This window comes from Talpa europaea, assembly GCF_964194135.1.
Source record: "Talpa europaea genome assembly, chromosome: 15".
Lineage (NCBI taxonomy): Eukaryota > Metazoa > Chordata > Mammalia > Eulipotyphla > Talpidae > Talpa > Talpa europaea.
This window is the reverse complement of record NC_140083.1, coordinates 11,653,831-11,681,647: the sequence shown is the minus strand read 5'-3', so window position 1 is coordinate 11,681,647 and position 27,817 is coordinate 11,653,831. Positions and strand designations below refer to the sequence as shown.

The 27,817-nt window shown below is 45.6% G+C and overlaps 2 protein-coding genes across 2 annotated transcripts in view; both read right to left on the bottom strand.

The window, feature by feature from the left end:
* NT5DC3 (5'-nucleotidase domain containing 3) overlaps positions 1–6,754 on the bottom strand; it is a gene marked incomplete at both ends in the record, with an annotated part of 46,555 nt that extends 39,801 nt beyond the window's left edge. Inside the window, one exon of the mRNA XM_084255004.1 lies at positions 6,550–6,754. Coding sequence (XP_084111130.1) covers positions 6,550–6,754 — 205 coding nt within the window. The remainder of the gene's footprint in view (positions 1–6,549) is intronic.
* Positions 6,755–7,111: 357 nt separating this feature from the next.
* Positions 7,112–27,817, bottom strand: part of LOC311184726 (putative tetratricopeptide repeat protein 41) — a gene marked incomplete at both ends in the record, with an annotated part of 52,365 nt that continues 31,659 nt past the window's right edge. Inside the window, 6 exons of the mRNA XM_084254916.1 lie at positions 7,112–7,194; positions 9,316–9,740; positions 9,831–9,960; positions 21,415–21,548; positions 24,180–24,332; positions 24,798–24,945. Of these exons, the coding sequence (XP_084111042.1) occupies positions 7,112–7,194; positions 9,316–9,740; positions 9,831–9,960; positions 21,415–21,548; positions 24,180–24,332; positions 24,798–24,945 (1,073 nt within the window). The remainder of the gene's footprint in view (positions 7,195–9,315; positions 9,741–9,830; positions 9,961–21,414; positions 21,549–24,179; positions 24,333–24,797; positions 24,946–27,817) is intronic.

The window sequence follows — 27,817 nt, the reverse complement described above, 5'->3', positions numbered from 1 at the left end:
TATTTCAGCAGATCTGCCTGTTCTGCTCCCCACTCTGTCTCTAGTGAATCCTCTCACCCCCACCCACACACCTCTGGCTTACACCCAGTTCTTGTATGCATAAATAAATAAAATAAATATTTTTAACAATGAATCCTAGATTTCTACCCCTCTCTCTCGGACAATGGGCCACCCAGCCATCTCCACCATTGTCACAGAAACCTCCACACTCAGCAGCAAAAGTCAGGACAACGACATGTCATTACTCCAGGCGGACTTCCTGATCTCATGTGCAAATCTTAATCTAGAAAACACTCCCCAAACAGGGTTCTTCCACAAGCCTCCCCCACATGTCAGTCCTTCATTCTCTGGAAGGAAACAGAGGGGCTGAACAAGCACCGGGTTCACCACAGGAGTTTGTGGGCGTGCTTGTATTCCTTGTCACTGTGCAAATATATATATTTTTCTAAAAAGAACACACAGTTTTCTCCAGATTCTCAGTGTCCCAAACCCCATTATTCTATATCCCAGCACCTGGAAAGAGCATATTGTAAAATTAAGTATTGCTGGGTATTGGGTATTATTAATATACTTTCTTGCTACAAACAACATATATCTACATATATTATATATTTATATATTCCTGTTACAGAGCACCCCAAGGCATAGTCTTTAGAAGGTCTATTTTGGGGTATTACCTCAAAAATGGAGCTCCATAGTCAAATGTATTTGAGAAGTGTTATACCTACATTCTACTCGGAGATTCATTTTACGGGCTCTGATGCAATAACTCTGATAAGCGCACCTGTAAAATGCCTCTCAATCTTGGAACAGGTATTTTCCGCACTCCCTTAGCCACATGTTTCAGAAGACAGTGGAATGCAGCCAAGCAACACTGGGCTACTTTAAAATGACCCATGGTTCTTCTAAGCCACTGCAGTTCCTGGTGGAAGGGTTGGTGGTCCATGCTGATTCTACATGCCATGCTCTCAGCTGAGGACTCTGAATAAACCCTGCAACATCCTTCATTCACCCTGTCCCCAGATTTCTTTCCACAACTTAATATGCACCATAGCCCCAGCCAAGAGGCCAAATGTTCCAAACAGACTGGCCGGGGGGGTGACTTGGAAAGGAGGGAAACCCTTTAGGCTATCCCAATGTATGGCCGGAGCAACTCCGCTTGAAGAAGAGGAATACTTCCACTCTGGACACCACAGGGCAGGTGAATTATCCCCTGAGCAGACAGGGATGGCCAGGGATGCACATCAAAGAAGATGCACACAACACACAGCAAAAGAGGAAACAGCCGATTGCACCCCTTTAAAATATAATTACACAATGTTTCCTTAGAAGTCCTTATTTTAGGGCAATCTTGGCACTACTTGCACTACTGACACTTGGGGTTGAATTAGTCTCTGGTGTGGGGGACTGTTCTCTGCACTGTAGGATATTTAATAGCACCCTTGATAAAGGCCAGCAGCACATCCTCTCTCCCACTCCTGACAACCAAAAAGGTCCCCAGACATTATCAAACAACCCCTGAGGGCAACACAGCCCTCCTCAAACTCTGGGTGGAAACCAGAGTTCTATGGGAAATTTTTGCTAGGGTTATCATCCTACATTTCTTTTCCTAAAAATACCAAGAACATTCTCTGAGCAGAGTTTGATAAAGGATGTGATACAAATGTGAAAATAATCAAAAAATCTCAAGTTAGAAAAAAAGAAATTCCAACTGAGGGAGGATCCACAAAGTGCTTGACCTGTATTCCTCAAACTGTCAAGGTCACCAAGACTGTCACAGACAAGCAGAGCCCCAGAGACATGAGGATTGAATGTAATGCACCGTTCTGGACGGGATCCTGGAGCAGGAACGGGTATGAGGCTAGAAGCAAAGGAAATCTGAGTGAAGCATGGCCCTTCATTAACACTGATACATATTGACAATGAATTGATATTGGTTCTTTATTTGTAATTAACATGTGACCGTCAAGTGAGAAGTTAATAACAGGGGAAACGTGGAACAGGGTTTATAGAAAGCATGCAAATTTTCTGTAAATCCCAAACTGATCTAAAGTAAAACTTACCAGAAAAATAGTTGGTTTTTTTTTTAAGATTTATTTATTTATTATTTATACATGCACTGGGTACAGTCAGAAGCGCGGGAGGGTAAGAGAATTCACCAGAGCCAGAGCGGGGAGCAGAGCAGGCAGAAGGACCGAAGTACACTGCTGAGGGGAGCAGCGGGCGGCAGGAGAGGTCTGCGCGCCATGTGGGACCCTCTTCTGGTGGCCGGGAAGCAGCCGGGGATCGAACCGGCGCCACAGAGGCTGCGGGCAGCTTCGCAACCCAGCGCTCAACCGCTGGTCCACCAGGGAGGCCCCAGAAAAATAGTTTTTAAATGAATAAAAAGAAGAGTAGAAGATAAAAGGTAAAACAAAGAACAAAATCAACCAAGCAGGCTTCGTACTGAACAGATTGTTTGGAGGAAGGCAAGAGATCAGCTGACCCCATTATCTGCCCTGGTGTCAGAGTCCCAGGGGCCACTGTTTATCTCCCCCAAGCTGGACGGTCCTTTATCTGTTTACCAGTCTCTGAGCCAGGCAGCACACCCTCCAGCACAGACAGGTGCTGAGCACGGTGAGCCCCTCCCTCCCAGACCCATCCATCTGTGAATCACGCACTTAAGCCCACGGCTACGTGATTAATAAATGCTAGCGCAAGAACGCGAGCTAGGCACATCCACCCAGACAGCAGCTAAAGGAGGAGGGACGATGCAGACCCAGAGAGGACGAAGAAGGAAAAGTCTAATTAAAGTTCCTGTGTTCTCAGGGGTGACAGAGGGAACGTGTTGTGCTGGGGAGTGAAGCTTGGATGGGGCACCCCGAATAACTGACTCACGGACCTATGACATTTGAAAAGGCTCAGGCATTATTTAATCCAGTGGCCTCATTCTACGAGAAGCTAGACAGATTAGGTGGCCTTTTCTAAGCCACCCAAGCTAGTTAATGGTGCTGTGCTAAAAGGGAGACCTAGAGCCTAGAGCTAGCCAGCCCACCCTTACTAAGCATGACTAAGAGTTATTTAACAACTCGTAATAACAGCTACTATCTACTGAGCACCTGCTGGGCACCAAGTCCTGCTAAAAGACATTATAACCCGATACAGTTGAGAAACAGAGGTCAGAGAGGAAAGTAACTTGCCACCAAAGTCACAGAGCTAATAAATCTCCAAATCTCCCTCAAGCACTGTCATGCTGCAAAATCCACTCCTCCCCCAACCCCTGGGGATTATTGCACACCAAATCCACCCCTCTCCCCCAGATTATCACACACCCAAGCCCAAACTCTGGACTGATGATGCTCCTTATAACCCAACACTTTAGCCTTCTCACCAGCCAGGAATGTAAAACACCTTCCACAGCTGGACTCATTCCTCCCCACATTTTATAGATGGGGAGGCTGAAGTTTGGTGGAGTCCCTGGAGTCACAGCCTGCAAGCAGCAAACCTCATCTATAAAATCAAAAGGGCAGGGCCTCCCCAGTGGCGCAGCGGTTGAGCGGTTGAGCGCTGGGTTGCGAAGCTGCCCGCAGCCTCTGCAGCGCCGGTTCGATCCCCGGCTGCTCCCCGGCCACCAGAGGAGGGTCCCACATGGCGCACAGACCTCTCCTGCCGCCCGCTGCTCCCCTCAGCAGTGTACTTCGGTCCTTCTGCCTGCTCTGTTCCCCGCTCTGGCTCTGGTGAATTCTCTCACCCTCCCGCGCTCCCGACTATACCCAGTGCTTGTATAAATAAATAAATAAATCTAAAAAAAATTAAAATAAAATATTTTAAAAAATCAAAAGGGCAAAACTTTGTGTGCAGTTTCTTAAAAAACTAAACATAAAATGACTAACCAAGTAATGGCATGACATTTGGAAAAATGGAAGCATAGGTTCCCATAAACACCTGTACATACTATACTTTACAGCAATTTTATTCGTAATTGCTCCAAACTGGGAGCAATCCAGATGTCCTTTATAACTGAACTATTAAGTGTTTCACTGTAGGTAAAAAATGGTTAAGCTGTATTATATCTATACCATGGAATACTACTCAGCAGTTTAAAAAAAAAACTATTGATCACACACACAGGACAAATCTCTGAACAATTACTTCTATGAGGGCCTCCCTGATGGCGCAAGGGGTTAAGACACAGCCTATGAAGTTGTCTGCAGCCTCTGCAGCATTGCATTGGATTCCCCGGCCAGGCAAAGAGGTGACTCACATGGCGCAGCAGACCTCTCCTAATTAGCCTGCTGCTCCCCTCAGCAGTGTACTTCAGTCAATATGCCAGTTCTGTTCCCCACTCTGTCTCTGGTGAATCCTCTCACTCCCCCACACACACCTCTGGCCTGTACCCCAGCTCTTGCATGCATAAATAGATAATAGATCTTTAAAAAAATTTTAATTACTTCTGTGAATAAAGTTAATTCCCAAAGGTTACGTATTATATGATTCCATCTACATAACTTTTTCAAAAGGATACATTTGAGAAGTGGAGAACAGATATATTGGCCCAGGAACTCGTGGGAGTGGTTATAAAGACAGTGGAAAGGATCCTGTTAGTGAACTATTCTGTATTTTGACTGTGGCACTGTGATAAAACTGCACAGAACTAAGTACACATACACGAAGTACAAGGAAAACTAGGGGACTAAATAAGACCTGTAAGCTGGATCAATATAATGGTTATGATCCTGTTCTACCGCTTTGCAAAATGTTACCATTAGGAGAAACTGGGTAAAGGATAGCCCTGTGCTAATTATTACAACTCCACGTATGTACATTATCTCAATTATCTCAATTTAACATATCAATTTTTTTTAAAGTCTTGTCTGCCCAAAAGTTGTGCTAGATGATCTTCTAGATTTCTTTCAACTCAATCCCCAGTACTTCCTTCTACCATATAATACAATCCATCAAAAGCAGATGAAAAATTAAACTGAGCAAAAGAAAATAAATCCCATTTCCTTAGAATTCTGCATTGTGAGCCACGAGGAATTCCCTCAAAAAAGCCTCCCAATCCATGAAAAGAAGCCTCTTGCTTTCTTTCACTAAACTGATTTTGAGCCAAAAGATGGAAAATGCAATGTTCTATACAACATTGTCTCCCACCCAATATCCTCACACTGTCTGTACATGCCACCTCCACCACCCCAAAAAATTAGTTAAAAAAAAAAAAAAACTATTCCAACTCCTCCGTACAACTCCTCCGTAAAAGCAGCAGCACCAGAGGATTATCACTGCCCTTTACACCAGTTCCCAAAGGGCCGGCTGCTAGTGGAAGACAGCGCAGGAAATAGGGCAGTGGGTTAGGTAGGGGCTGAGACAGATCCCAGATCAAGGTGTGACCTTGGCCAGGTTCCTTAAACTTGAGCCTTCGCTTTCCCATCTATAGAATGAGGACATGACACCTCTTTGTAGCTACTTTAAGAATTCAGGGAGACAATCTACGTACCTGGTACTAGAATTTACTCTGTTCTTTTCCACCACGGCTTTCCTTATTAATAACCTGGCCATTTGGTGGTCACTGCCTGGAATCCTCTCCTCACTTAGGTTAGCAAATAAGCCAGACTCTCTGAACCTGAACAGCTCTTAATTCAAAACACAGCAAATCCCACTCCCTTAAAAAATAAAAGAAAGGTTTTCTAGATTTCTGCTATGAGTGTGACTATCCAGTATTTTTCTTTTTCTTTCTGGCTTATTTTGCTGAGCATGATCCCTTCCAGCGCCATCCATGTTGCTGCAAACTGCATGAGTTTATCTTTTTGATTGCTGAGTAATATTCCATGGTGTATAGGTACCACATCTTCTTGATCCAGTCATCTATTTTTGGGCATTTGGGTTGTTTCCATAGCTTAGCTATTGTAAAAATAGGGGACCAGGAAAAAGAGTAATTATAATAAAGTAAAAATCAAAATCAGCAAGCAACTATAAGCCATACACGGGAGGGGGGAAAGGGATTAGGGTCAAAATAAGGGGGGGATTTGTATGGGGACTATAACCAAGATGAAAATGCATACATTGTGCAAAAATGAAAAAAAGATGTAAAAAAATATTAAATAAATTTAAAAAAAAAAAAAAGGAAGGTAAACCGACACTCCCACCTGCCTGGCAGCCCCGAATCCGGGGTGACCCGCCGCCTGCGGGACCCCGGGTGTTACTACCCTTATTGTCAGTCCACAGCACGCCTGGTATGTGGGGGTGCTCCGCGGGCAGAGCGATGCCCGCCAAGCCTCGGGGGAGAACCCCAAGCCCTCCCAGGCAGGCTTCCGCCTCAAATCCCCACGAAGGTGTAAACCCGCAGGAGACAGACAAGAGCTGCAAAGTTTCTAGAGGCTCATCGTCCGCGTTCCCCGGGTCGCGGCGGCGCCGCGGGGGGCTGAGGCGGGTCTCGGGGGGCCTGGAGGTCACGGCGCGGCCAGCTCGGCCCGGGCGCCCCCACAGCTGACAGGGCGGGAGCGCGGCGGCCGGGCCCGGGCGCAGACCGGCCCGCGGGGGCGGGGGCGGGGGGCGGGGGGCGGCACTCACCCTCGGTGCTGCTCTTCGCCTGCCGGTAGCGGCCCCACAGGTAGCGCTTCATGTCCGCGGCGGCGCCGGGCGCGGTGCACAGGGGGCGCTCGGGGCCCCCGCGCGGCCGCCCCCGAGCCGCCGTCCCGCAGCCGCCCCGCAGGGCCGCCGCCGCCAGCCTCGCCCCGGCCCCACGGGCGGCCGCCGCTGCCCCCGGCGTGGCCATGCTTCCCGGCTCAGCCCGGCGAGCGCGCCGCGGCCCCGGAGCTCAGCCCCGCCTGCGGGCGGCCCCTGCGTCGGAGCACGTGGCGGCGCGGCCGGCTCCTCCGGCCGCCGCGGGGGCGGGGCCTCGGTGGGGCGGGGCCTCGGTGGGGCGGGGCCTCGGTGGGGCGGGGCCTGGACTGGGGGGCGAGGTCCAGCCCGGCCTGGGGGCGGGCAGGGGGCGTGTCTGGGGCGGAGCCTCGACTGGAGGCGTGGTCTGGCCCGGCCGGGGGAGCCGGGCGGGGCGTTCCGGGGGCGGGCCGGGGGCGGGCCGGGGGCGGGCGGGGCCAGCATCTTGGACGCCGAGTACCGCCCGCGGCTGTCACCTCTTGACCCTGCGGCGCGCCGGCTTGGCGCTTGGTGGTGAGGCCCAGGCCACACGGAATTTGAAGTCCCGTCGCCGTCCTGCGCCACGAGACGGGACCCCAGGGCCGCCCGCCGAGCTGCGCATGCCGCGCCTTCTCGACGCGCGGTGACAGTCCCCCCACGCTGGCTGCGCGGACTCTGTGCCTCTGACCCCGGCTCCAGGAGGTGACCTCTTTAACATTAGTGACCTCTGCAGTCTGGACCTCCCCTAGATCGCGGGGACGGATTGGGAGGTCCCGGATCCCCAACTTGGATCTTTCCAGCCCTGCGGGTCAGCGGGTAGCGAGGCCTGTACCCCACGCTTGGACTGCTGTATTTGAGGGGCAGCCCCACTGCACAGCCTGGAAACACAGTGCCCTCCCGAGATTTCCACCTCGCAGGGGAGGCCTTGGGGACATGGACACCAGCTTCTGTTCCTGCCCACGCTCACAGGCGCCGTGCTGGGCTGCACCAGTCGTGTACCCCACCAGTCGTGTACACCCCTAACACGTGACGTTTCTGTGTGCACTAGTCAGTCTCCGCTCCTGCAGGAGAGATTCATGCGGCCCACCCAAAACTGGGCTGAGAGTAACTGAACTACAAGGACTTAGTTCTCCAACTACTCCTTGGTACCGTTAAACAGGCTGCTGGGTGGAGTACAAGGAACCGCTCTCAAGGCTGGCACTCTGCCAGGGAAAATCTACTGCCAAGTATGAAATGCGTGTGGCGGGCCTCCCCGGTGGCGCAGCGGTTGAGCGCTGGGTTGCGAAGCTGCCCGCGGCCTCTGCGGCGCCGGTTCGATCCCCGGCTGCTCCCCGGCCATCGGAGGAGGGTCCCACATGGCGCGCAGACCTCTCCTGCCGCCCGCTGCTCCCCTCAGCAGTGTACTTCGGTCCTTCTGCCTGCTCTGCTCCCCGCTCTGGCTCTGGTGAATTCTCTCACCCTCCCGCGCTTCTGACTGTACCCAGTGCATGTATATAAAAACAAAACAAACAAACAAACCAGCAAACAAATAAATAAAGCATGCGTCTATAAAAAAAAAAAAAAAAAAAAAAAAAAGAAATGCGTGTGGCATGACTTAAATAACCCAAAGCACTAGTGTATGCTTAGATCACAGGCTGAAGGGATCAAGAGATATTGACTCCTTAGTGGCCCCTGGGTTAGACTAACAATAATGGTAACAGTAATAATATACTATTATTATTTATCGAAGGCTTGCTATGTGCATTAGCATGCATTCTCTGTAATCCTGAAAAGTGGTTGTCATAAATTTTCCCATTTTATAAATAATAAAACAGCCTCAGAGAGGTGAAATGACTTTCCTAAGGTAGCCAATAAGTAATCCTTAACACTTAACAGGTAATGTTTTACAAATCACTGATAAAATGAGAGGCAATAAAATGCTTAAAACAGATATGATATCAGGTCCATAGGCTTTGATAATCCAAATTTACTATATAGTTTAATTTATGCCACTTTAAATCTTTTCTTTTTCATGTTTCCTAAAAAAAAAGAGTTTTGGGGACAGTAGTTGTGAATTTTATTTACATGGAACATTAATTCATAAAATAAAAATAGAGACACTATAGCGATGTAAAAGCAACAACTTTAAAAACATTGCTTCAGTATATTTTTTAAATATATTATTATATATATCTTCGTTTATTTTTAGATATGGAACCCTGAGATCAACATTCTTCTATCTATCCCAGAAACGTGAATCTCTTAAGAAGTGTTTTTTTAAGCTAAAATCCATTATAATATTGGTGGTGAAAAGGGGGGCTAAAAATTCAGATCCCTAGACCTTCATTATCATTACTTCCAAGAGTTTTGAAAGAAAATATCTCATCAGAGTTCTAAATAAAGACAAGAAAAAGTGAAGATATTGAAGAGCCCGTGATCATTTTTATTCTTTATTAGAATCATTTGCTATCTTCAACAATTTTGTTTCCAGCTGAGATCTTCTTGGCAAAAAACACTTCTGTAAAGCCGAACTGTAGTCTGGGGTATGAAAAAGCCACTTTTCTGAGATGAGGTCAGATAGGGATTCCCAGGGATTATCTACGCTAACAGCACCCAGCAAGGGTTGCTGGTAAATTGTGGAAATTTGGCCTTTTCCACTTTCACTATTACCTAACAAAACTTTTTGTGGTAAAAGCTTTATACCATCATCCATTTTACCCAAAGATAACATCTTAGAGGAATAATTTTTCTTTTTCTTTGATGCTTCCTTTTCTGAGCCTTTCCATATTTCAACATTATTTTGCATCTTCCGTTGGGTCTTTTCCTCATCAGAAATGGAAATCATGGGTCTCAAGACTTTTTTGCCTTTTCCAGAAGTGCATTTTGATTTATCTGAAACCATGTGGGGTGATTTATCTGGAACTGCAGGAGGTGTCATGGATGTGCTTTTATCCCTGTGCAGCAAGTCCGCATTCATGCCCCGGATGGAGCAGATTAGAGGGGAACCCTGGGTGCTGTGATAGCTCAGCTTCAGCAAGTACTCCCACAGAGCGGCGCTGCCCCCAGGTCCCGCAGAGCAGTGCTGGCTCAGGCCTTGAGGCCAACATCTCCTGTCTCGGATGCGCTCGATTTCCCTCAGAAGACTGCAAAAGATCAAAAGTTGTCAAGAGGTCACATACAGAACATGAATAACCAGAAGCAATTTCATTTTGAGATGTAGGACAGAAACTCACTGCAGGATTCCGTGAATGGATGAATGAGCAGGTCCCAGATGGGTCGCCCTTAGATCAAGTGATCTGTACAAATAGCCCACTGCCTCCATCATGGCAGGATGGCCTGTGTCAATGATCAATAATTGACCTGCTGAATATTTGAAAATAAGAATATTACAATTTTTGAAAATTTGAAGAACTGTAATAAAATACTCCAGGCTTCATGCCGTTGGAAGAGTATAAAATATATTTGTAAAGTGGCCTTAAAGGGCCTCTCTGGTGGTGCGAGGGGTTAAGTCTCGGCACTATGAAGCTATCAGCAGCCACTGCAGTACGAGTTCCATCCCCGGCCAGGGAGCTGACCCACATGGCGCAGCCCCACATGGCGCAGCCCCACATGGCGCAGCCCCACATGGTGCAGCAGACCTCTCCCTCTCACCCGCTGTTCCCCTCAGCAGTGTATTTCATTCAATTCGCCTGTTCAGTTCCCCACTCTGTCTCTGGTGAGTACTCTCAACCCTCCTCCCCGCATCTCTGGCCTGCACCCCAGCTCTTATATGCAAAAAATAAATCTTTTTTTTAAAAAGTGACACCTATTGCAGTATTCCTGCCCAAAACATTTAACCTGAATTTAATTGTAAAGAAACACTCAAATACAAACTGAAGGACATTGAGGCAGGAAAGGTAGAGCAAACCTGAACTACACTCTTTGAAGTGTCAATCATGAAAGACAAAACAATGCTGTGGACGGAAGTAATGCAAGATCTTTAATATTATCCTGGATCAAAAGGCAAACAGTTGTCAAGATTATTACCAGGACACTTGGGGACACCCGAAGTTAAACTGTGCATTAGATAATCATCTTCTGCAGTTGTTAAATATTCTAGGTTTGATCGTAATATTCTGGCTCTGTAGCAAAATGTCTACAGAAAACACATTACTTAAGTACTTAAAGACAAAAGTATCACATCCGCAACCTTCCAACAGTTTGGAAAAAAACAGTGTATGTCTATGTCTGTACATGTGTATAAAAAGAGGAACAAAATGAGGCAAAAATGTTAGCAACTGATGAGCATAGGTAAAGCTATACAGGTGTTCATACAGGTGTCACGCAGTAATTTAATACAACACTCTAATATGTGTTAGAGTAAAAAAAAAAGTACATTTTACAATGTACTTAAAAATAATTTGCGGGCCTCCCCGGTGGCGCAGCGGTTGAGCGCTGGGTTGCGAGGCTGCCCGCGGCCTCTGCGGCGCCGGTTCGATCCCCGGCTGCTCCCAAGCCACCGGAGGAGGGTCCCACATGGCGCGCAGACCTCTCCTGCCGCCTGCTGCTCCCCTCAGCAGTGTGCTTCGGTCCTTCTGCCTGCTCTGCTCCCCGCTCTGGCTCTGGTGAATTCTCTCACCCTCCCGCGCTTCTGACTGTACCCAGTGCATGTATAAACAAAACAAACAAACAAGCAGACAAATAAATAAATGGAACATGCCTCTATTAAAAAAAATTTTAAAAAAATAATAATTTGCAAGTACGCATTCATTTTACGCATTTTCAAGGGGCTGAATTTATATCATTTGTTATCAACAGGTTAGGCCAGGATATGGAGGGAGATCTGAGTCTGTGATAGACTGCTGGGTATGTACAGGCTAAAACACTGACCTATGACATCACCAGTGCCTGTATTAGCACTAATAATAACAGTAAATTCAAGCAAATAATTACCATCTGTCAGGAAGACCTGTATAATCCTGAAAGACAAAAACTATCATCACTTATATTTTTTCATTTATTCTTTTAACAACACATACATCCACATTGTTCAAAAATGAAAATGTATAGAGATACAAAGTGCAAAGTGCCTCTCTCATCCCCATCCCATTCATGTTCTCCCAAAACATGTCCTCGAAGACAATTTTTAGTGTGTGTTCACTGTCATTTAAAGATGACAAACTGAAAGAGGTTAAGTTACTTGCTCCAGTTTGTGGTGGGACTATCTGGGCTGGGCTCATCCCAGGCCCATGGCTAGACCCCTGTCCCAGGCTGCCTAGATTGGCCGCTATCAACGAGGCTTCTGTCTGCAGAGTTGAGTTCTCTGTAGCTCTGCTTCATGTTCATAGCCCTGGTCTCATATTGCCAGCAGCTGCTTCTGGAAATCTGAGAGTTTCAGCTGTTAGCAATCTGTGGCTACTTTTCTTCTTTCTGAATTATTTTTATGACTCCCTATGATCCCAGTCTGGCTCAGCAGAATACACCTTGTGAATTACCATGCTCAGCACGGCCATGCTGCACTGGCCTCAACTGGCCTTCAAAGGTAAAGTGAGGGAGGATAGAACCAGAATTCCCATGTGGTGGCTGAGCAAGGATTCATTCTTGGAGATCTTCTGCACACCAATAAGCAGAGCCCATAGTTCTTCATTTTGCCCAAGCCCCTTTAAGAGACTCGGGGCTTGCTACAAGATTGAGATTGTCTGAGGGACCAGCATCTGGTGCCCTTGACGCACACTATCTCAGGTCTATGGTCCCGGTCTCCCTTTTGAGCACCACCTTGACTCCTGGGCCCCTTTATCTGCTTGACCTGTTCTGGACCAGGAATAATAGCTTTGGCCTCAGAACTTTCTTGACCACACTGATTATTCTTTCTGGCAGCAAGTATAGTAGCTCGCTTGCATCCTTGCCTTGGGTCCAACCCCAATCCACCCCATCTTCCTCAGGGTACCAGCTGGACAGCCATCTAGCCTGGCCAGTCCTCCTGACCCAAGGGAAGGCAGAATAAGAGATTCATTTAAATAAGAGAGAAGTCACTAAACGTCCTCCCACTTCATAACTTCATTCTGGATGGGGAGGGCACCTGACATTTAGTTGCAAGCGCCACTGGCTGTCGTGCACACATTGTATCCCATTCAGTCCTCAGCCCTCTAGACATTAGTGTCCCTTTTTTGGCCAGTAAGAAAATTGTGACTCAGAGAGGTTATGTCCCTAAGCCCAGAAAATAGCAGCAGTGGGATTCAAATCCAGTTCTCTAGCATCTAAAGGCCAGAATTCTAGAAATGGGACTAAAGAACACTGTTCTCCCCATAGCATTTGTTCTTTAGGAGATTTCCCATAGAAGAACAGCTAGGAAGAAACCATCTAAAAAGTTAGCCTTGCCATTTTGCACTCCTGGACAGAACCACACATACCTAATTTCCATCAGGGTATAAAAAGGGGTTGGGAGGAGGGGAAAGGTCCACTGGTCCCTTGCAAGTCTGGTCTCAGATTTTTTTTTTTTTTTAAGATTTATTTATTTATTTATTTATACAAGCACTGGGTACAGTCAGAAGCGCGGGAGGGTGAGAGAATTCACCAGAGCCAGAGCGGAGAGCAAAACAGGCAACACTGATGAAATACACTGCTGAGGGGAGCAGCGGGCACGGCAGGAGAGGTCTGTGCACCATGTGGGACCCTCACCGGAGGCCGGGGATCAAACCGGTGCTGCAGAGGCTGCGGGCAGCTTCGCAGCCCAGCGCTCAACCGCTGTACCACCAGGGGAGGCCCTCAGATGTTTATAATGATTAAGTTTTCTTCCTTTTTTAGTGATTAACATTAAAAATAAAGTGGTATATTTATTATTACCTCTACAAAGAGAAAGCAAGTTATTTTATTCAAGACAGTCTCTGTACAATTTTTTTAAATCTTTATTCTACTGAAATTTAAGCTTGTTCCTCTTGTCTCATATATTTGCTGTCAGCTAGCAGGTGGTTTGTTGCACTGCCAGTCCTGTGTTTATTCCCTCTCTAGCCCACAGCTGCAATTCAGTGGCTGTCACCAGGTAAGGAAAAAAATTGCAAGTATTGGGAGACAGGCTCAGGAAGTTCCGTTTACTGAGCCTGGACTCTGTGGTCACTGTCCAACTTTCCCCGCAGCCCTACTGGGATCACCTGGGGTTAAGAAGTACAGACAAGGACAGCCTCGCCTCTGGCCAGAAGAAAGATTACAAATGTGCAATGAGGAAGGAGGATTATGTAATATCTGAAGGTTCTTTGTTGAAAGTTTCTTTTTGTTTGCTAAGTATGCTATGTCTAAAGTTTCTTCGTCAGAAGTCCTCTGCTTTGAGAAATTAAGTTTGCTCATTCTTTCAACAAAGGTGTGTCTAGTTAGGGAGGGAAAAAGCAATCACTGTCCCAAATAAAGTAAAAGGTCGCGATTGGATGTTTCCTTCAACTTCTATCCTTCAACAATAAATGAGGGCCCTTCCATCCACCCACCCACCCTTTCATTAAGACTAGCTAGTCTGGGCCTCCCTGGTGGTGCAAGGGGTTAAGTCTCAGCACTATCAAGCTATCACCTGCCACTGCAGCATGAGTTCCATCCCCAGCCAAGGAGCTAACCCACGTGGCGCAACAGACCTCTCCTATCTCACCTGCTGCTCCCCTCAGCAATGTATTTCAGTAGATCAGCCTGCTCTGCTCCCCACTCTGTCTCTGGGGAATCCTCTCATCCCCTGCACCTCTGGCATACACCCCAGTTCTTGTACGCATAAAGAAAAATAAATCTTTAAAAAAAAAAAAAAAAGACTACCTAGTCTACTATTCTAAGACTGGCCAGTCAGCTCAAAGGTACCAGCCAAAGGCTAGCAGCAACCTCTGTCATCCACCCCTGCCCTGCACAGTCAGCACCCACTCAAAGGACCCGGCCTATGTAGATCCCCACTGTTGGGTAAAGGGAACACATTCTTTGTTCTTGCTTACACAGCTTCTGACCTACCACTTCACCCCAAATTGAAGGTTGCTCATACACACCAGTCTGTTCTCAGTCTGGTGGCTGGTTCTAAGCCCTCTTCTTTCTCAGCTTCCGTGATTTACTGAGCCTCACCCTATCTCTAGAGCCACTTCTCACCTTGGCTACAATTCTTTCCTCTGTCCCTCCAGAGGCTCCCTCTCCTGTCATTCCTTGTCATATTCTTCTTGGCTCTTCCAAGCATTCAACAAGGTTGGGTCACAGAGTGAATGCCAAGGACTCCCAAATGTTTTTCTCCAGCTCAGACTTACAGCTTCCAAGTACCACCTACGTATTCGACTGCCTACTGAGCAGCTCCTCTTGGATGAGAAATTTCAACTCTACACGCCCCGAATGAGCTTGTCACAGCTCCCACCCCAGCCCTCAGCCTGTGCTTCCTATTTTGGAAGAGCAACAGCATCACCCCCTGTGGTACCAGCCTGTGGCCCAGTCATCACCCAGGGGTACCATGGGTGCTCCCCTTCCTGCCCCCCTCAGACCACTCAGGTCTGAGCCCTACCAGATTCAACTACCAAATCTCAAATCCAACCCTTTCCATTTCCACTGTCCCTGCCTCAGCTTACACAGGAGATTCCCCAGCGTCCTCAGCCCAGTCCCTGCCCCTGCCACAAGAGTGTTACTACCTGACCCCTGGGGACACTAAATACCTGCAAAGAGTTCAAAATAGCTCTCCCCAAGATCTATTTGGCATATGGATTATTTCAAGCTGAAATCAATTAAGGTCCTGCAGGCTCAAAAAAAAAAAAAATTTACAATTCCCTTAACTACATGAGTGAAAATTGGGGGTATTACTCAGAATCCCAGTCATTACCAAAAATAACCTTTCTAACTGAATAACCAACCTATATGGCAGGGCAAACACCTAATTACCAAACATCTGCTCTTCTTTTCAGCTTCTGAATGCCCTTCCTTCCCCCTTGAAGCCCTGAGCCCCTATCCCATCCCTTAGCTCAGGATGACATGTATTCAAATACTCCCTTTACTTTTCTGTCCTTGGACTTCTCATGTCTATGTGGGCTCCTTGTGCACAAGAAATTAAAGTGTTTTTCTCCTATGTGCCTGTCTGATATTAATTTGATTATTTTACTGTGTCAAGAAGAACCGAGAGGGGGAAGGAAAATGCCCTTGTATCTAATAGGTTCCTCTCTACTGTGCTGGCAGCTTCTGCTCCTAACAGCAGGCTTCTGGCATGATTAAGAGTCCACTGGGTTTGTTAGTCTAATTTGGGTGATCTGATAAAGTATAGTACAAACTAATAAGATCTGAGCATGAAATGAAAGGATGTTGTTTTCTATCAAAAAATAAGCTGAATGGGGCCTCCCCTGGTGGCACAGTGGTTGAGCGCTGGGCTGCAAAGCTGCCCGCAGCCTCTACAGCACATGTTCGTTCGCGGGCCGCCGGCGAGGGTCCCACAAAAAGAAAAAATTTAAAAAAAAATAAATAAGCTGAACACTTTAGAATTCTTATAAATTATGAGTAGGCAAGAAAACCATAAAAAATTGAAGGCGGGGAAAGACAGCAATCTAGAAAGTTCCTATATACTGACTACATCAGAATTGTCTAAGTTCTCACCCTAAGAAACCAAAACTAGAAATTGTGGATGAGGCATTTTAAGAAAGGGGACATCTAATTCCAAACAGAGAAAGTGGTATTTTTAAAAAAGGACCTAGGTGATAAATTTTGAAGTATGGGGAAAGGATGACATATTTAAGTTAAAATTATGTTTAAGTTAAAATTAAAATACAAAGTTTGTCTGTCTCACTTACCTGACTTCTGAGATTAAAGAGCCTGCTGCTACAGAAAGGAGAGCTCTGGCTGTGCCAGGCATCTTCAATCAACACTGGAGACAAGGACTGACTCACCCTGCTAAAAGTCACCCACTAGCGCCTTTGTTTAATTTCTTCCTTCTAAATGTGAACGAGATGGCTGGCATTTCTTTTTTAAAAGAATCCCAGGGAGAAGCAAGAAACACAATGTTCATCTACCATACTTCATCCAAAATAAACAATTCAGTACAGAACACTCAGCTTGATATAATGGAATATGAAAAGTCACATTTCTGGTTTCTTTCTCCCACTGAAATGGTTTCTTAATGGGCAGATTGAAAACACTCAACCAAAAAAGGAGCATAAGATCCCTGTGTCAGAGGTAACTTGGAACATCGATCACCAAAAAAAAAAAAAAAACCTTTTTTCATAGAATTAGTATTCAAATATCTAGAATTAACAGTTTTATTAGAGTAAGGTTTATTCTTGAAACTGGATTAAAGTTGAGAGGAGATGAGCTTTGAAGGCTATATTATAAAGAAAGAGATTTTACTTTTTAGTAAGTGCCTCATGAAATTGTGATGAGGAGAAAAAACAAAATTTAGAATGTATTTGTCTCAGGCATATCCATTGTGTTAACATATCTCACTCTAATCTCATGCATAAAAATATTGTGAGTATAATTAAGTCTGAATTATTGCTGAACTCCATGATGTTCATGCCCTCGCTCATACAGAGGATGCTGTATTTACATGTTGATCAAATGTAATAATAAAAGTCAGAGAGGAGAGGAAACTTCCCCCTTACCCCCTTTAGGTTCTTCTTAGGCTGGTCAAGCAATCAAATTATATCAGATAGATTAGTAGGAGAAAAACCAAATTTAGTTACATAACTATGGATGGTATACCTGGTTGGGGATTCTCTAACGCCAATGGGGCAAAATGAGGATATGTGTGTGTGTATATTTATAAATACAGATGTGTATATATATATATATAAAAATACATATATATGTAAGAGTTATACATAGGTAAGTTTTTTCTCTCTACATAAGACATATATAAATACATACAATGTATATATATATATATTTACATATATATATGTATCGTATATAAATACATACCCTGAGCTAATGGATGGAATAGGGGCTTGGACTCTCAGGACAAAGGAGGAGGACTCATGATGAAGACCACATGCTCCTTAGTTAGATGTTTGCCTGCCACACAGATAGGTTTCTTTGATAGAAAACTATTTAAACCTGTTTGGATAAAAATCCTAATTCTGGGTGACAGCCCCAACTTTCATTCTTCTCAGTAGTTAAGGGAGTGGGAAAAGTTTCTTATGAGCCTTCGAGGCCTCACTTGATCTCAGCTCTAAATAATCCACATGCCACAGTGACACATTTTGGGAAGGCCTGTTCTGAACAGGGAACTCTCCTTCAAGACTAAGGACTATGCCAAGTCTTTCAAGCCAGCAGTTACCATACTTAATTCTATAATCTAAACTGAAATCTGAAAAGTCAACTAAAGATGATTGTTTTCAATAGTTAAAACTACAATGTGAATTGTTTCTTCAAATGTGTTTAGACTGGAGCAGAGCCATTGTTTCTGTGGGGTGCTCAGGTGAACTGTGTAAGCACCCAGCAAGAACTGGTTCACCCACTCCTCACCTGCAACCCCTCCTCTGTGGACAGAGCACCCATGTACAGCCAGGACTCGGTAGTGCTGTGAGAACACAAAGAAAAGATGGCAAGGCTCTTGTTCCTGGGATTTCATAATCCCTGAGAGGCCAACACGCTCACACTAGAAAGAAATAGAAAGTAAAATGTCCAAAAAGGGGGCCTCCCCTGGTGGTGCAGCGGTTAAGCGCTGGGCTGCAAAGCTGCCCGCAGCCTCTTTAGTGCCAGCGCAATCCCCGGCCCCTGGCAAGAGTCCCACATGGCACACAGACCTTTCCTGCCGTGCCCACTGCTCCCCTCAGCAGTGTATTTCATCGGTCTGCCTGTTCTGTTCCCTGCTCTGGCTCTGGTGAATTCTCTCACCCTCCCGCGCTTCTGACTGTACCCAGTCCTTGTATTAAAAAAAAAAAAAAAAAAAGTCAAAAAAGGGTCCTTCAAGGGCCTCCCTGGTGGTGCAAGGGGTTAAGTCTCAGCACATGAAGCTATTGCAGCCACTGCAGCATGAGTTCAATTCCCAACCAGCACGCTAACTCAATTGGCACAGAAGACCTCTCCTATCTCCCTTAGCAGTGTATTTCAGTAGACTCGTTCTGCTCCCCACTCTGTCTCTGGTGAATCCTCTCACCCAGCCCCCGACACTGCACCTATACCCCAGTCTTTGTATGCCAATACCCCAGTCCTTGTATGCATAAATAAATAAAATAAATCATTTTTTAAAAAGAGTCCTTCGAGCCCCTTTGTGACTATGGATTCACAGTATTATTTGAGCATATTTTTTTTGAACCTCTTGTGATGACCACAGTAGAGGAATCAAAGACTGTAGGTTCCTAATACTCCCTCTGCCTTGAGAAAACCATACACTGTCCTCAGTGCAAAAAAGCATAGCACAGACTTGAGAGAAGACTGTTTTGATGACTAATGGGACACTTGGTAACACTTTTATTACAGAGGGTCTAAGACTTCCTTAAAATGACTAATGGTGGGGAGTCCCAAGTGTATATGGCTCTGGCTTATTTTTTTCTTATTTCATGTAGTCAACTCAGTCACATTTCCAGTTAGACAGAAATTTTCCATTTAAAGGTAGGTAAAAGGTCAAGATAGGCCACCCCAAAATATGCCATATTGAAATAAGAATTCTTTAGAGCTGCTATTATCAGTTCCTGAAAATCCCTGATGTGACTAAAAGCAGCGCTTCCCCGAAGCACTCAAGTGTCAGAAATGGAACAGCTGAAATCTTTTCTTCCTAGAGACTAGCAGCCAGCAAACCAGACAGACACTGTCATGAACTACATACACATTGTCTGTTCTCTTAAGAGCCCATTTATCTTTCAAAACAAGTGACTTCCTTCGCTGTAAGTGCCCTGTCTCCCCCTCCCAACTCCCTGCTAAGTTAGTACACAGACTCCAAGTTCTAACCACCTCTTAGAGTTACTCATCACGGGAGTGCCTGCTCTCCGTGTGGCGTGACGCCCAGGCTCACAAACTGCTGTTGGCTTTTCTCTTTCTATTTTCTCAATCTACTTTCATAGGGTCCCAGTGGAAAAACCTAGGAGGGTAGAAGAAATAATTTTTTTCATCCCCTACAGTTTTGGTGACAAGGATGGAATTTTATTATCTGGGACCCTGCGTGGCCTGACAGCTGCAGGTGAGAGATCCTGGACTCTGACAAAAGTCACAGGAGACAAAACTTCTGAACAAAATTGGCCTCCTAGATTTCTATCTACAAGTTCCAATAGCATGTGGATGGCAAAAGAGTTTTTATCTTTTTAGTTTTATTTTCAGGCCCAGCCAAAGATCCTAAGAGGATCAAAGAAAAGTTTTTCCTCTCTACATAAGACAAGTAAAAATATTTCTTAAATTGAAGGACAACTGATTCCAAGGTCCCTACCCACACCCTCCTCTTTGAGTACTAAAGATGCCTGTGGGCCCTCCCCATCACAGATCCAAACAAAAGCACAAGAAACTCATATCAAGTAACCATGACCACATTCCCATGAGCCCAAAGTAGGCCTTTGTTAAGCAAATCAACCTCAATCAACATCAGGAAGTAAAGGGCATAGAATTGTGGTAAGAAAGGTCTCCTTACACAAACATACTTCGGATTTTCGGTAACATTTGTACATTTTATAGTATTTTTATGTGATCACAACCACACTGGAAATTCATTGCAATGTTGAAATATTGAAACATACAGTAAAGACTTAAGAAGTCACAAAAACATCGCCACTGGGATTGCAGATGGCTACTTACCTGAAAATAAGTGAACATATTGCACTTCCATCATAGACCAGACATCAAAACTGGTAACAAAATATTATACAAAGCAATCAGAATAGATTTACCAGTTCCTTTTCCATAAAGTTTCTCTAGATTTGAATCTGCATTTTCTGGTTGTAAAACAATGTTCACTCGCTCAGTCGAAAACACCTCATGAAAAAAAAAATGTACAGAAACCATACTCCTAATTCTACAGTCTGAAAATATTCTTTCCCTACAGGCATCAACTATTTGAAAGCTTTTTCCTTTTTCCAACCTTTTTCCTTTTTCCAACCTTTTTCCTCCTCAGCATATGACTAGGATGTGAAACGCTCCTTCTGAGGCACTAAGTCCCATGTTCTCTAGTAAAGCCATGAATGGGCCCATGTGAAAACCTTCTGGTTATTTCTGACCACACATCACATTAGCATCGCAGGTACAAGTATGAAAAGGGGCTTCCTATATAACATCTTAAAACAGAATTTGAAGAGCGAAAGGAACCTACACTGACAGGAGAGGGATGTGGTTGGGCATAGTGCTCAGCCTACAAGAATGAGAAATGAGAGGGAAAAGATTTTCAAGAGATGTATTTCTATTATGAACTGACGTGTCCCCCTAAAATTCTTATGTTGAAACCCTAGCCTCTAAGGGGAGGTAGGCCTTCGAAGGTGGAGGTGATGAGGTGGTGAGGGTGGGCCCTCGTGAATGGGACTAATGCCCTCATAAATGAGCTCCCAGGGAGCTCCCAACCCCTCTCTTCTGCCTTGTGAAGACACTGGGAGAAGATGCCACTTATGAACCAGGGAGCAGAACCAACCTCACCGGGCACTGCACTGAAGCAGCTGGCACCCTGAACTTGGAATTCCCAGCCTCTGGAACTGTGAGAAATAATTTCTATTGTTTAAGTGCCCAGAATATGGTATCCTGTTAATAGCAGCCCAAACAGACTAACCACTTTTTTAAATGAGGAAAGGAAACAAATTAAGGTAGCAAATTAAGTTAAAAGTATGTGGGACAAGAGTTGTTTGCTTCAAAATTGAAGAGTTATTTTTTAAAGAAGCAAAGTATGCAAGTGAGAGAATGGGGGAAAGCCACATACTTTTAATAGACATAGGTCAGAGCAGTTACCTAATTTACACAAGGTATCGCTTAGGCTGATGCCCAGCTGCTTCTTGATGAGCAAAGAGTTGGTGAGAGTGCATGCGATTTCCTTTATATCTATCACTTGTTTATAATATTCAATCGCTTTCTTCCTTATGAATCTAGAAAAGAGAAATTTCATTAGCGTTTGGCACTGAGGGAGCATGGCAGTCATTCGTTCAACGAGCAGCCACAGAAAAGGCGTCTGCATTGCTTATTATTAGGGAAGTGCAAATCAAATCCACAGCGAGATGTCACCTCCCACTGGCTAGAATGGCCCTTATCCAAGAAATAATTCGTATGGGCAAGGATGTGCAGAAAAAGGAATCCTCCTGCACATTCAGTGGGAATGAAACTTGGTTGAGACACTACAGAAAACAGGATGGAGATCTGAGAAGATGGAGGAAGACCCCATCATCTTAGGATGTAATGGTTGAAGCCCCCTAGACATGGGTGAGGTTGAGGGGCTCAGAGCAAGCATTGAGCCCAAGAACTGAACCCAAGAGAAAACCACTATTTGGACAGGAGGCTAGGATAGAAAGAGAAGACCGTAAGAGAAACTAAGAAGACACAATCTGAGAAGATCTCCGTGAGAAAAGGTTCCTCAGAAAGCAGGAGGGTGTGATTTCAGGAAGGGTGTGATTGACACCCTGGAGACAGAAGCGGGAGAGGGCCAACCAGCTTGAAGTGCAGAAGGACACAGTGGGACATCCTGACAGCAGACAAGATGGGTTTGGGTGGCGGTAAATGTCAAACAACAGTGAATGAGAATTGAGGAAGTAAATAAACTTGACCCTGAAGAAGACAGTGATGGAAAGACAGCTGCCGATGATGGCTACAAAGTTGAGACAGAGTAGATGACATTTATCTCCCTGAGAACACCTCACTGTCCCTCTTACAAGGCAGTTTGTTAATTCTTCTCTGTCCTGTGTTTTTACTTTTAATTTTTTAATTTGACCTCATTTATCCAACCCTACCTTACCCCCATTCCAGATTCTCGGGGTCCCTGGTACCACCTCTGTAGAGCATGAGAGCTGTCTCAGGGTTCCTGGCCACCAGGACCAAGGATCTATATACATTTTGGAGGCATTTTCCTGATTGTTTCAGAAGGCTGACTGTTGACAGCGAGGCCCGGGAAGAAGGCATCCAAGTCTGGTCAGGTTCTCTGATACAGAGGCCATGCTGGAGAAACAGCTCAGCAATATGAGGTGTCTCATGACTCCATGCTCTAGCAGCTCTGGATTTGAGGTAGCACAGGCCGGGAAGTAGAGATGACTCAGTCACTATACTACCAGCTTAGATTTATTTTTTTTTACAAGACAATGGTTCTATCAAGTCTTTTGCTTCTCTAAAGAAATTCCTGTTCTCTGCTCACTAAGTTGGTCTTAAAAGGATCAAAGAGAGGTTGATATGGTTCCACGTGCCTCAAAAATTACCCGCTGGAGAGCAAAATAACAAAAACTAAGCACTCAATGTTTTGAAATCTTTCGGTATATCTCAGGCTTTCTGTTAAGCACTTCACATGTAAGAAGATACAATTACCATCCTCATTTTACCAGTGAGGAATTGAATGAGATGTTAAGTCAGGGCCCAAGTTCTCACTGTCACTAAACAGCAGAAACAAAATTTGAACCCAGGTAACTGGATGCCAGAGTCCAGCATTCCCCAACACTCTAAATGCTGGTAATTTTACACTGAGATACTCCTTTACTTGGGCTACTCCTTTAAAAGTAAACTCTCTTAAATAAAGGTTAACTATTGATTTGCCCTTAAATGTTAGAGATTACCAACATCACATTCTTCCCAGGAGAAAAAGCTGGAAGAGGTCACCTTCCTGGGGAGAGGTGAGAGGGAAATTTTCTTGAGGAAAGTAGAAGGTGACACAGGGAACAAGGAAGAGAGGGAGAGACGTTACAAACCCCAAAATTTCACAACTTCACAACTTAAGCTGGAGGGCCCATGGCCAGTCAGTCAGCTGAATCAGCTACAACAGCGTAGAAGTCCAGCCAAAGGAGGGGAGTGGTGTATATGACTCTCTGTGGACTCAACAAGAGCCTTCTCCCATACAAACTGTCAAGAGAGGAAGTGGCCATGAGACAGGATGGGTCCCAGAACAGACAGGACAGGACTCAAGGACAAAACTTTGCTGTTCCCATGGCCAGGTAAACAAGAATCTAAAAACCTGATGAGGGCCTCCCCTGGCAGCTCAGGCGGCTGAGCGCAGCGCTATGAAGCTGTCCGCAGCTTCTGCAGGCGCGGCAGACCTCTCCTGTCTCGCCTGCTGCTCCCCTCAGCAGTGCTTTCAGTCCGTCTGCCTGTTCTGCGCCCCACTCTGTCTCTGGTGAATCCTCTCACCCTCCCGCACCTCTGGCCTGTACCCCGGTTCTTGTACACATGAATAAATAAACCTATAATTTAAAAAAAATAGAAACTTGATGAATCTAGTCCTGAAACCTCTTCCTCACGGGTCTGTGGGTGATGCTGCAAGAGCAATGGCATCAAACTCCTTTGTACCATTCTTTCTGCCAGAACCTCCACTCTCTCCAAGGGCTAAGAGATCCCCTTTGGTTTCCTTAAGGTTGGCAACTTGAAAAACAAATTAGGACCAAATCCACGGGCATGGTGAGGCCCTCAGACTTCTGAAGTCAAATAAGTGGCACTTGCCTAGTAGAGGGCCCCACACCTCCCTGCCACTGGTAGCTTTGGGGGGAAAGAAGGAGACACGCTACTTATGTCATTTCATAAAAACTTACTTTTGATAATCTCTTAGTGGAAAAAACAGCAAATCAGCTAAAATTTCCAGAACTTCTCCAACTAGCATGTTTTTCTTGCCAAACAAACTTTTTCTTATATTTAAGCACTCGTGAAATTTTGTCATTGCAAGACAAGTGTTTCCAGTTGCTAATCTGAAAATAAAACATATGTGCATTATTTACTAGCATGATAAATGTGGCCTAGCTCCATCGTGCTATCAAAAATAACTCTCTTCAACATCCTTTATTTTATATAAAAATCTGTGCAGCAGAGCTGTTGGTAATAATAGAGATTTATAAGATGTGTGTGCAACAAGAGTGCCAGCTCAGCACTATCGGCATGTAGTACTGGATAATTAGCTCTGGGGCTGTCCTGGGCACTAGAGGGTGTTTCCAGTATCTACCCACTGGTTGTTAATAGCAGCCCCCAAGTTCTGACAATCAGAAGCTGGAGAACCACTGAACTTGGGGACGAAAATGCTGAAGTTCAGCATTTGAGACAATCAGTTAAGTGGGAAATGGATTAACAAGTATGGATTAAGTATATCAAACACCTAAAAGCTAACAATCAAAGCTAGTACAGAAAAGACAATTCTCAAGAAAAAAATACATGTTTACATCAGGACACCTTCGGTGTATTTCATGTCAGCTTGGTCGCGGGGGTTGTTGTCCAACAAGCTGGAAATATCAGTAGCATAATCCAGAATGTTGTTTTCTTTCAAGTACTCCTCAGATGCTGACTTTGCCAAGTTGTTCAGCACTTTGCCTGCAGGGAACACATTTTCAGCGGTGAAGGTGCTGCTTAAGCTTTTTTTTCCCACAAAAGAGTTAAAATGCCAATAGGCAGAGGATTTACCATCATTTCTTCATCACTGCTCATGGCCAGGATTTTTTCTTACATCAGTTCCTGACCAATGCTCCATGGGAGTAAGTTTTCATATAACAAATCTGTGCGTGCACAGCAATTCTAGGGCCAAGGAGCTAAGACAAGAGATTGAAACCAAATTTGGAGTCTGTTTTGCAAATGAATGGGTCAGAAATTGAGTGAGAACGTGGATGGGGAGGAAGCAGTTGTTTCTGGTAGCCCTGTTCTCCAGGAGGCGGCTGGTGCAGTCTGGCAGTAAGAGAATTAAACTGAAACAGCCTTTAAAAAGGAAGCACATGGATCAGTCCCCAAAACCAGACAAAAAATAAGAGGCTGGACCTAGATGTGCACTGCCCTGGGGACAGACTCTCAGCAAAGGCCAATATTTTGCCCTTTTATGGAAAGTTGTATATTCTGATAATGATACAGACTCCTAACATAGAAAGTGTTCTCTTAAAAACCAAAGAAAAATCAATGTTTAAAAAATTTGCACAGGGTGTGGAAAAGAGCTTTTTAAGTGGTACTTTGTTATGGGAAGAGAAAAAAACATAATAATGTTCCCAGAAGGTGTTAGAATATTACTAACATGAAAAAAAAAAAAAAAAGCAGATTTAATTCCCTGTGCTTAGGAATCCAGGTTTAATGATAAGGGATTACCATCAACTGATGAAGAAGCATCTATCCCTTCCACTCATGGCCTAGGACCCACCCTTCCCCCACCCTTCCCCCACCACTGTGAGCCTGTGGGTGTCAGGGCAACCACAGACCACATCCTGGTCTCCCCACATCCAGTCTTCTCCACCCTGTAACTCCATCCTCCATGGAGCAGCAAAAGTGAGTTCCAAACAGAAGTCACACTTGCCACCCGCACCCTAAATCCCCACAATGGCTTCCCCTGAACTGAGAATACAACACAGATGCCGGTTAAGCCCCACGTCCTGGGCCCTTTGGGTCCAGAGCCCTCCACACTGTGCTCACCCAGTCTCTGTACATCGCCAGAGCAAAATCCTCTCGCGCCTCAAGGCTCTGCACTTGCCATGCCCCTGCCCTCTCACAGGTGACCCTGCAGCCTGTCAGCTCTCAGCCTAAATGTCCCCATTCTGAGAAACGCATCTCTGCGCAGAGATCAGAGGGTGATCACACATACCTAGCCAGCACGGCCTGCTGCACACCTCGGGACAGAGGTCTCCATTAGGCGGTGGCTTCTTGTTCAGTGAAATGTTGTAATAGTTGGGGGCTGTATTGACCTGGAATTCTTGATCCATTGCCTTCCTGAGTGCTGTGTGTCACCCCCTTTGAGAGCTGATTATTGATTCTGTCCTGGTCACTGTGCAGGACTCAACAGGTGCTTGGTAGTTCTTGAACCAGTGAGGCCCTGGTCGGGATGGAGTCCTCACCCCCACCCCATCCCTCTTCATCTGCACGCCCGGGTCCTGAATCCCTGCCTGAGCTATGTGGGGACACTGAAAAGCCAGTGTTTTCCCTTCAAGCTGCTGCTAATGACCCCACGCCTTGAGCATCCACGTTCACCTCCAAAAATCCTGGACAGCGAGGATTTACAGACAGGATCTAAGGTCAGGGGGTCTGGCCAAACTCCCAGTCCCAGCTATGCTCCCAATGGAAGTTAAAGTCATTTAATCTCTCTGACCTTCAGCTTCCCATCTGTAAACTGGGAGTAACAACACATTCTACATGAGGTGTATTGGAAGATAAAAGAGATCACAAGCTAATAGGCCTTCCATTGAGTAAGCATCCAGCAGGTGATAACAATTACCATAAAAATAAATTTATAGATGAGACTCGAGAGGGTAAATAGCTTGCCCAAGGTGACCTTGCTCTGTAGCCTTGGTGGTAGATTGCAAAATTTCTCCATGACAGCCTGCACCAGGGTCCCCCCAGGCTTCCTTCCTTCAAGAGGTGGAATCTTGCTCTACCTGCACACGAAGGCTGGGGACGTGCTCGGACCAGCCGAGCAGAGCGAGGAGTGTTTGGCCAGCGCTGCACCCAAGTATGAACCACTGGTGAACGGGCTCAGCTACCCTCCTGGGGACATTCACCCTTCATCCCATCTGGCACCCAGTCAGGTGCCAGACATCAAAAAGAAGGTCTCAAGACCAGCCCGCCTCCTGGGCCCTACCAGCTGACCTCGAGCACGTACATGAGCCCACCCTGGACAGGAGGGACCCCCATCCACCCACAGACCCCTGGGCAATAATAAATGGCTACTGTATTAAGTCAGAGTTTGGAGTTGTTTGTTACACAGTAAAAGTTAATTGATAGTTGTTTAACTATAACACAAGTAGAGCCCTTTAGTCTGAGTGGAATCAGCAGGTCAAGTATGCTGAATACCCCAGTTCACTGGGCACCCTTTGCCTCTGCCCTGCAGTGGGACTACAGCAGCCCTGGGCATCAAGAGAATAAAATAATGGCACCTCTCTCGTGGCACAACTTACCCACCAGCCAGCACCCATCCAGGGGCTTTCAGTTTCTTATAAATGCTTTCAGCCTCACAACAACCTGCAACATAGGTGCCATTGTGATTCCTCCCTTCCAAATTTGAAAACTGTTACCCAAACAGGCTGGCATATGTCTGCAGACACAGAACTAGATGTGGACAGGTGGGATTTGAACCCAGAAAGTTGAGCTCTGAATGGCCCCCTTCCTGATCAAAGCCTTTTTTTCTGAGGCGCATCACAAGCACCCGGGGCCATCTGAAAGGGTGGCCTGCCGGAAGAGTGCTTTTCTGGCTAACTTTCCTGTGCCAATCACTGCC